At 46.8% G+C, this 10,025-nt stretch overlaps 1 protein-coding gene across 1 annotated transcript; it reads left to right on the top strand.

Moving 5' to 3' along the window:
* The first annotated feature begins 1,346 nt into the window (after nucleotides 1-1,346).
* C1QL3 (complement C1q like 3) lies at nucleotides 1,347-10,004 on the top strand. Its single transcript, XM_027901628.1, has 2 exons — nucleotides 1,347-2,719; nucleotides 7,227-10,004. The coding sequence occupies exons 1-2, from the start codon at nucleotides 2,132-2,134 to the stop codon at nucleotides 7,404-7,406; spliced, it is 768 nt and encodes a 255-aa protein (XP_027757429.1). The 5' UTR covers nucleotides 1,347-2,131; the 3' UTR covers nucleotides 7,407-10,004.
* Nucleotides 10,005-10,025: the final 21 nt, after the last annotated feature.

Here is a 10,025-nt window from a genome sequence, read left to right as displayed (position 1 = left end):
AAAAAAGAAAAAATATTTTAAAAAATAATAAAAAAGGAGGGAGGGACATTTACAAGTGCATGAATGGCAGCTTTGTCGGGAATTTTCTGGGAAGATAAGGAGCTGGACTGGCCCATCTCTAAACGGCATGGACACACTCACTGCCTTTGAGTCTCTCAGGAAAGAGCAAAAGGAGCTGCTGACATTTCTGCTTAAAAGGAAGAATCAATGAATCTTTGTTTCCCACTGCCTGCTTGTTTGACCTTCTTGTGTTGTGGAATAGAAAAGAAATAAAAGAGAATGGGTGAGGGGAGAGGGGATTCGTGTTAATAAAATCCAAGACAAGATCACAGCCCTCTGATCATCGCTGGAGATGCCATTATTTGGTTGTTGTCCTATTTGCTGCTGTTGCTCATTTCTGATTCTTGCCTTGCTGTAATAAGTCACACTCTTTCCAGCCATCATCCCTGTATTGACAGGCAAATGTCACCCACGTTTGATTGACGTCCATTGCTCCTGAATACAGAAGTATGATTTAGGAATGAATTCTGTTTGTTTATTTAAACAGTTCTTTGTGTACCTTTTATATCTGTGAGTAGGACAAGTTCCTTAATATTTTCTCGGCAGCAACGCTGCTAATATTGCACATTCACCTTCCAACTCAGTCACAGAGGTGCTCACCCGACCTTGGGGGAGGAGAAGACTTTCATGAACACACACACACACACACACGCACACGCACACGCACACGCACACAAAGAAAAGAGAAAACCCCAAGATTTAACAAAATGCTTTGCTGCCCCCAAGTTAAACCAAAGAGATCTCTTCCTCAGGTCCAGGCATCTGTTGATTTGCATATGCCCCACAGTTTTCTCTGGCTTCTAAACAAAAGGGAACACTTTCCCTAGGTGTCAGTTTGCAAGCAAAGCAGTGGCTGTCTTTAACACCGGGAAACACTGCTGCCAGTGATGAGTATGTCAATTTTAATTCACAGGAAGAACTATTTTTTTCTCTGTCTTTATGGTTGTAATTGGGATGAGGGGGAAGAGGGAGATCCAAAATTGCCAGAGATGTTAATCTCTATTATTGTGGGAGGTATATTTTCAAATAACTTCTACTTGAACAATGGCTAAAGCATCCCTACATTTAAAGCGGTATTTCCCATTAAACACCAACATGGTAGGGTGGCCTCAGGGAAGCATTAAGCAGGAGGTGGATTGACCTTTTAATTCTCGATTGGTGACCTGAAGGGTACCCAGAGGCTGTTAAGCACGTCTCTTCCCTTTAGTTTGCTCCAGAAAGAGCTGTCATCGCAAGATGCAGCTAGTGAGTGAGGCTCACGATTTCGCTGTTCATCCGTTTGCGGGAGGGGTGGGGGAGGGAGAAAAGAAAAAAAAATATGTATTTCCCACACTGACAGAGTAATGCCAAACTCTCTGCGAGTGGGAAGAGCAGAGCAGATGCTGGAATGAGATGCCAAAGCAGCTCCCCTTTCCCCTGCGCTTTTGGGTGCCTATAAATTGCTCCAGTGCGCTCGTCAGCCTCCTCCTCTCCTGGCAGGTGGCATCCGGGCAGGATCCCGCTCTCCCTTCGGCTCCGGCTCCGGCTCCGGCTTCGGCGCGGCGGCGCGGACACTGAGCGGCGGGCATCGGGGCGGCCGGGAGGCTCGTCCCCGCTGAGGACGGTCGTCTCTGCGAAAAAAAAAAAAAAAAAAGAGAGAGAGCGAGAGCGAGCAGGCAAGCGGGGCGATCGCGAGAGGAAAGGCAAGTTCCAGGGAAAGTTGACTCGGACTGGCACAGCCTGCAAAAAAAAAAAGTCGATCGCCAGCGGGAGCATAAAAGTGCGGGCGGTCGGGGCGCGGCGGCAGCTCCCCCTCCTCTCCCTCTCCGCTCCCTCGCCCGCCCGGTGGCTGCAGCGGCCGCAGCGAAGCGCCGCGACCCGCGGGAGCCCCGCGCCACCGCCGGCCCGTGGGAGGGCGGCCGAGCCCCAGGGGAGCCGAGCTCGCACGGGCTCGGCGTTTTTTCGGCTCTGAGGAGGAACCCCGCCAACCATCAAGATTTTGTCCAAAAGCAGACAAGAGGATCGCCCTGCGCTGAGCCGGCTGGTGGGCAGCAGGCGGCGGCTGATCGCGGCCGGCGCGCTGGGGGTGGTGATGGTGCTGCTGCTGGTCATCCTCATCCCGGTGCTGGTCAGCTCGGCCGGCACCTCGGCGCACTACGAGATGCTGGGCACCTGCCGCATGGTCTGCGACCCCTACGGCGGCACCAAGGCGCCCAGCACGGCGGCCACGCCCGACCGCGGGCTCATGCAGTCCCTGCCCACCTTCATCCAGGGGCCCAAGGGGGAGGCCGGCCGGCCGGGCAAAGCGGGGCCGCGCGGCCCGCCGGGGGAGCCGGGGCCGCCCGGCCCGGTGGGGCCGCCGGGTGAGAAGGGCGAGCCGGGGCGGCAGGGCCTGCCGGGCCCCCCCGGGGCGCCGGGGCTGAACGCGGCCGGGGCCATCAGCGCCGCCACCTACAGCACCGTCCCCAAGATCGCTTTCTACGCCGGCCTCAAGCGGCAGCACGAGGGCTACGAGGTGCTCAAGTTCGACGACGTGGTCACCAACCTGGGCAACCACTACGACCCCACCACCGGCAAGTTCACCTGCTCCATCCCCGGTATCTACTTCTTCACGTACCATGTGCTCATGCGGGGCGGCGACGGCACCAGCATGTGGGCCGACCTCTGCAAGAACAACCAGGTGGGCGCCGCGCCGGGGGCAGCCGGGAACGCGAGGGCAGCAGACGCCCGGGGAGAGCCGGGCTCCCCGAGGGAGCGGGCGCTGTGCGGGGAGCGGGCGGAGCGGCGCGGGAAGGCGGGAAGCGGGCGGGGAGGGGGAGCCGGGCGGCCGCTGGAGGCGGCGCGGTTGCGAAGAGGGGGAGCGGGGCTTAAGCTGGGGCGAGCCCCGAGGGGGCCATGGGGGACATTGCGGGCAGCGCCGCCCCGCTCCGCCTCGGGTGCCCGAGGACCACCGAGGGGCAGGGGGTTCCGCGTAGAGCAGAATGCAGACTCGACGCTCTCTCCTCCCCGAGAGCCGCGTCGCAGGTGCCTCTCCCAGCCCGCCGTCCGGGCCGCCCCGCAGGCACAGCAGCAGCTGTTTGGCGCCGCTCCCAGTCCGCCTGGGACACGGAGCGCTGCTCGCAGTTCTGCCGGGACGAGGGCAGGGGGCGGGCGCGCAGGCAGCGCTGCCCCCGCGGGATGAGCAGAGCCCGGCCCGCGGCCCGGCGTTATCGGGCATGGGAATGGGAAACTTCCCGCGAAGGAAGGGGAGCTGGGGACGGCGAGTGAGCTCAAGAGAGGGTGGTACTGCGTAGGGAAAGTGTGAGGTGGGTGGGAGGAAAGCAGGCACGGCACGGGGCTCCCACGGGGCCCAGGGTTTGACACGCTCAGCCCCCGGAGAGGATCGAGGCTTCCCCCTGCCCGGGAGCGCTGGTGACAGAGTGAGGTCGGCGGCCGCAGAGCTCGGCCCTTGGCGGGCCAGCGCCGGGTGAGGCCCCAGCTGATGGATCGTGCCGGGGAGACACACCGGGCGTCCGGAAAGCCCAGGAACGGCTCTCCAGGTCGGCATCCCCCGCAGCAGGATAGAGACAACGGAAATAATTAAAGGTCTTGTGATGCTACCTGTCTGAAAGACACAGGAATCATCCCTTTCAATTAGGATAAACGTTGCCACCGCGCTCGCAGAGGCTGTGCCTGTAACATTGCCTCCGGGGAGCCGTCCTTTGCAATTTTGCGCCTGTTTCGTACGTAGTTAACAAACGCGGATAGGTTGGCTCTAATTCCTACAGCACTTAGCAGCACCGCCATCCCTCTGGCTCTGGGTGCCCCGGGGCAGTGCGGTGTGTGCCCGGGCGTTCCCGTGTCCCCGGAGCTCCGCGGTGCTCCCGACGGTCCCCCGGCCCCCCGTGCGGAGAGGGCGAGGGACCCGCCGAGCACCGGCCGCTCAACAGGTCCCTCACTGCCCGAGCCGTCCCGGCTCCCGGGGGCTGCGGGGCCGTCTGTCGGCTCTGCCGGGCTCCGAGAGCCCGGAGCCAGCGCTGTGGCTCTCCGCGGGCTGTTCGCCGCCCGGCGGGGCGGGATAGGGAATGATCAGGTCTACGCGGTATCCGTGGGTCTGAACACCGGCCTCCGTGTCCCCGCCGTGCCGGGCGGGTCGCGGAGGGGCTCGTTCGTTTTCGCATCTCCTCCCCCGCCGAGCCCCGCCGGCTCACGGCCCTTTGTGCTCAGCGCACACCGGAGAGGCGGCCGGCGGTAAATTAACCTGATACGCCACTTAACCTTTTGTTTATGGCTCCTCAGAAGGACTGTGAAAACAGAATAATGAGGACATCAGCGGCAATTAATTAAGTTAGAAAATACCTACCGTAAATACCGTCTCAGCAGATAAACCAGGACTAGTAAAGCAAAGTATGTCGCAATACATTCACTTCGATATCCTCATACAAAGGGCAGTCTTGTCGAGTACGAGAATACCATTTTACTTGCAAATAAAGCACTACTTTATTTTTTACCCCTACTTATAATGTTTTAAACTGGTTTTTTTTTTCACAAATCTTGAATATATTTATAGCAGTGCTTTTAAAGAAGTACCCAATTATAAATGTGAAATTGGTCCTAAAGTCTAACCATTCCCAAATATAGCTACTTCCATTACCAGACAGACAAATTAAACTCGTAGTTATTCAAAGAAGAAAAAAAAAAGGCCAGAGGTTCTGTGTATATATTTGTGTGCAAGACAAGTATTTAGATAATATAAACTGCATATAAACTGTTTAAAATGGACCTACAGTTTTAATCCATCAGGGATTATGATTTATACCTTAAACACTAAATGCTGATGTGACAGCGGTTAACTTTTTGTATTATTTGTAAGAAAGCTCAGAAATTTTGGAAGTTGTGGAGTGACAAAGGTAACATTACAAATTCAGTGTTTTCTAACAATGAAAAAAGCCAAACCATTGGAATGTGTATATCAAAAATCACTCCTAAGCAATACTTATGTGGAACCTCAAGGTCTTCGGTGTTAATGCTACTTAAATTATTATCAGGCTTGAACAGGGAAGTGCTGAGATTGCTCAGCAAATACGTGTGTGCAGCCAGAGAGCAGAGCTTCCTGAAAGAACTTGCATGGAACTTGAGAAATATATTGTCCCTTGATGGTTTAATTTTGAGTTACTGTCTTGCAGCAGTACACTCACTGAGAATTCATTTGAGACTGTTCTCCTAGGCTTTAAAAAGAAATTGCTCTGGCTAACCAAGCAAGGAGGTAAAACCCCTAGGAATAGTATACTGGAGTCTATGGGACCTTTGCTGCTATACACAGGGCAGTAAGAGCTGCACTTTGGTTTCTAGGCATTCAACACCCAAAATACTTTTTTTCAGACAGTATATACTATGTAGAATCTTAAAAATGGAATATCCATTGCTGTTGCAGTTAGTGCATGCTGACTCCTTTAGGATAATCGCTAATATAATTTGCATTCTCTTTTACTATCCACAGAAACACAAGATTTTATACAAATCCACAAAGTAGCACTTCATTAGAATGTAAATGGGAATTGGAAAAGTATATTAAAGCCATCTGCTTTCCTGTATGCAAGACACTAGTTCTGTATGGAAGTTTTTCTACCTCATGTATAGTCTTTTCACTCCTCCCCATTTGCCCTTTCTATTTACACTGCCAGCAGCCATATCAGTCCCTTATTTTCACTAGAAGGTATTTCCAGGGTTAATGACCCAGAGAGCCTTCAACTCCACCCTGCCCATCATTAATCCAGAGGAAACATCCGGTGCTTAGAATAATTATTGCTTAAACAGTAGCAAAATAGATCAATAATGGTAAACAATACCAGGCAAGTCAGAATCAAGAAGTCCTGAAATAGTCGGGGTTTATCATCATGCGATGTATCAGTTTAAATTTGCAGCCTGTGACAGCACTGCAAGCCTTTGCAGCCTTTCTCACTCTTCTTACAGGATGCATAAAGAATTTCCACCTACTGTGATTTTTAAGCTGCATAATGCCATAAGATCCTGCATGGTAAAAGAACCCCCTCCTTTATAACATTTCAATATTAATGTGAAATCATATCACATGAAAATTTAATTTGGAAATTTATCATGTAAACTTTGAAAGGAATCCATGGAAAATTGTGACTTATAGCCTATTTTTTCAATTCAGAAGAGATAAAATCCCACATATAGTACGCCAAGTCATGCATTATTACTTAGTTCAGCTTTGCAATGCCACTAAATCATTTACTGCTCTGTAACTACACTAGAACAAAGACAAGCAACAAGAAGATGACGTGTTACACTGAAATAAATCACATACAACCATGTTTAAATATTTTACCAAACACGGTCAAATTATATATAAATGATTTGGAGACTTACAATGGCATAGACTGTTCATTGCTGGAAACCAGCATATATCTTGAAACTACAGATTACTTCCAGTTTGCAAAAAATGTCAAATTTAATCAGTAGCGGAATAGCAAGGGAGAAATGTGAAAAAAGTATGTTTAAGGGAAAGTTACAAATGAAAAACCCTCAATAACACGTAAATTCCAACAATCTCTTAAAGCAAATAGCGACTTCCCTGTGATTTTTACAAATCTGTGTCTCTTAAAACACAGTGAGATTAAATTTTTGCTTACTGAAATGTGGCAAAAGCAGTTTTTCCAAACCCAGATTAGGATCCTTACCTGCTTGTGTTCATGTGTGTGGGTGGGTGTGTATTTCTTGTATTCTTTTCTGCAGGATGATCCTATTAGTGATATGACAATAAAATGCCTCTGGAAAAAGCCCAGTTTGGGAGCTCCCTGTGGATCCTCACCATTGTCAATCACTTGTCCCCCTGAAATAAAAGTTACACCAACGTAAAACTAGCACCTGATCATATCCAGTTCTCCCAACTCCAGCTATTCTGACACATATATTTAAAAAGGCTCCAGACATTTACTGGAGATCAAGCAGTTGTGTATTCATCAGATGACTGAGAAAGGAGTGTGTTATTGCTTTAGTTTCAGATGTTGTGTTGTAGGAGAAAATAAGCAATAACCATAGGAAAAAACCTAAAATATAGGTTGCCAGATATTTAAAGTGGCAACTCATGCATGGTGAATAGAATGTTGAGGATATGCTTTAAGTTCACAATGCAAGAAAAACCACCTGAGTTTTTTTAACCGCTCATTATGTATTTTATGTAGGTTCGAGCTAGTGCGATTGCTCAGGATGCTGATCAGAACTACGACTATGCCAGTAACAGCGTGGTGCTTCACTTGGAGCCAGGAGATGAAGTTTACATTAAATTAGATGGAGGAAAAGCACATGGAGGAAACAACAACAAATACAGCACATTTTCTGGATTTATTATTTATGCTGACTGATAATGTGTAAAAAGACCCACCAAACCAGTCCAAAAATGAAGCCTGCTCTTCTAAGTGATGGATTTGCGTGGCAGAAGTCAATGAAACAAGTACCCCAGCAGAGAGTGACCACCAAACACCTCAGTAGTGGGGGGAAAAAGTCAAATGCTACCTGATTCACATCTGTACAACACAGAGAAACCTTATGTTTAAAAACGACAAAACGAGTTCAACAGATGTGCGATCCACTACCGCCAAAGCAAATACTTCCTCATTGTTAGTGTCCATGTGAATGAAGTTCTACATAGATCAAATTTTTATAGGAAAAAAGCCCACCTAAGGACGCTGAGTTATTTCTTCAGTGTATATGATACTTTGATGTGTTATGATCTTGCTGCTTTATCCATACTTCAGCTTTGGTTCTTGTGACTTACTTGCTAACAATGACGCTCGGAGTCCACTGATAGTGTGGTGAGGAATGATTTTACAATAAAAGGAAGAGGTAATCAAAATATACTTTCTCTCTGCAAAGAAATTGTTTGCCTTGTACTTTTCTTACCCTTCCACTTAAAACTAGAAACGAATCATCTTTAAGCCTTAACTCAGTGTTCCTGCTTTGTAGGTTTACATTAGACTTTTAACATAAAATCAGTCCAGTGGAGTTGTTTAAATTTTGTCCTTCCCTTAGCTGTGTTCTAAAAGAAAAAGGAGGATAGAAGAAACACTTTATTTTCCCCTGAAAAATGTAATAGTTGACAAACTATTCTATTGGATCAAATTCCTGATTCTACCGAAGCCAATGGCAAAACTCCCATTGCTATTAGTGGAAAAGGGATTTGGCTTTTTTATTTGTATACATGTAAATATATATTTAGACAATTATTACAGGCCCATTCTTGCTGGTTAGTTGTGTAAATATTTAGAAAGCTTGTCATCCACATCATCACACTAAGGTAGAGTGTTTTCTTTGCAGCAATTAGTCTTCATTAGTCTTTTAGCACTTAGTCTGTACTTGGGTATTATTTTTAATAAAGTAGTTATGGATTAATATACTGCGGATGTTCCACTAGAATTTCGTAGGAATATAATGGGTCAAAACCTTAATTGTCTTAGGTGTCTCGTCTCACTGAAGTTAGAGGGATTCTTCCCACAAAGGAGGAGTGGGAGATCTGACACATAAGAAAATGCTGTCACACAGACCTTTTCCATGGAGGCTAGTTACCAGTTTGTAGTAAGGTGTGCCTATGAGATGGACACAGATGAGCATATTACCAAAAATGATAACACATATGCAAAGAAAGAAGCAGATATTTACATGAAAAAAAAAAAGTGTGTATTAAAACCTATTTTTCTCATTCATATATGTATAGATATAGATATATAAAATCTAAAAGAGGTTTAATCCATATAGAGGATTAATGGCTTGAAGAATTAAACTAAACACAGATATTATGAGTTACATAGTTATAAAAATGCTTTAAAATCAGTCATACCAGTAACGTCCACAGAATATTTTTATTCAGGAAATTGATTTATTATTTGTTTTGGTTTTGGGAGGCTGTCTGTTTGTCTCAGGTTAAAACTTGCAGATTTCATTCTAAACCTAAATTTTAGCAAGATTACTGAATAATTCTTTAGCACAGTTGGTTATGTTATTTATTTTTAACATTTTGGCAAAATCAAGGCAACATTTCTGTAAGTCATTAAAGTGTAATAAAGGCTACCCCTAGCACTGCTATTTCATGTACTTTGCTACGAGCAACCTTGTCTAATGTACTAAGGGTACAAACTCAGATTTATCTGCACTAATAAGTCTGAAGTGTCTCCCACTGTGACGAAAAAGCTCTCCAGTGCTAGCTGCTCAGCAAAACTCTGATAAAGGTTTTACACATCTCTCTAAAAATCTCGGTAGAATGAGTGACGCTTCTCTGAAACAGAACGTGTTACTCTTTGTTTCTGTTTTGAGTCGTCCAATTCAAAACAAATCCGAGTGAGTCTCGGCTGACGGAGAGGATCATCAGGCAAACTCGTGTAGGGTTTATAAGGGGACGTAGTGCTGCCAGCTGCTTGTGTATTATCCCACCAGAATGGTTAATGCTTTTACTTTATGACAAAGTGCCAGCCTGTGTCTGTACATTGTAGTGATTACTCCTGTTTTATTTCTACGAGGCAATTATTTTAATAACAGATGTGTAACTGAACTTAATCTGTTTGCTCCCCTGTTGTTTCACTGGTCAGTGCACTCACATAGCAGTGTAGACAGACATCTACATAGTGTCACACACTGATGCACCAAGCTAGAGATCATTTACAACCAGCAGCGCATATTTACTAAGGCGTTTAATGGAAAGGCTCAACACTACAAGATGTATATGGTCAAATTTGAAGAAGCTTTTGAAATTTGGCTCCCACTGCTACCGGATAGGACCATTTTTTGGATAGATCACCTACCCTGGTTAAAGTTAGACAAGAGCAAAGAACACACTTTATGTAAAAACCACATATAAGGCAAACATTTCTTCCTTTTTCATCATATCTTGATATACTGATTTGTAAAGACTTATATCACAACCTTTGTTATAACTATTACAACTCATTAAAACTGTATTATGTAATATATTTTGACTTCTGGTGTTGCAT

This window comes from Empidonax traillii, unplaced genomic scaffold (assembly GCF_003031625.1).
Source record: "Empidonax traillii isolate 1590-97213 ecotype Southwest subspecies unplaced genomic scaffold, ASM303162v1 scaffold801:size538433, whole genome shotgun sequence".
In the NCBI taxonomy this organism is placed as follows: Eukaryota; Metazoa; Chordata; class Aves; order Passeriformes; family Tyrannidae; genus Empidonax; species Empidonax traillii.
This window is presented reverse-complemented; position numbering and strand designations above follow the sequence as displayed.

What these genes read in the sequence shown, in the direction of transcription:
- C1QL3 (XM_027901628.1), top strand. Translation starts at nt 2,132, where the DNA reads ATGGTGCTGCTGCTGGTCATCCTCATCCCGGTGCTGGTCAGCTCGGCC. An exon ending in ACCTCTGCAAGAACAACCAG is followed by an intron (nt 2,720 to 7,226) that starts GTGGGCGCCGCG and finishes TATTTTATGTAG; the next exon opens with GTTCGAGCTAGTGCGATTGC.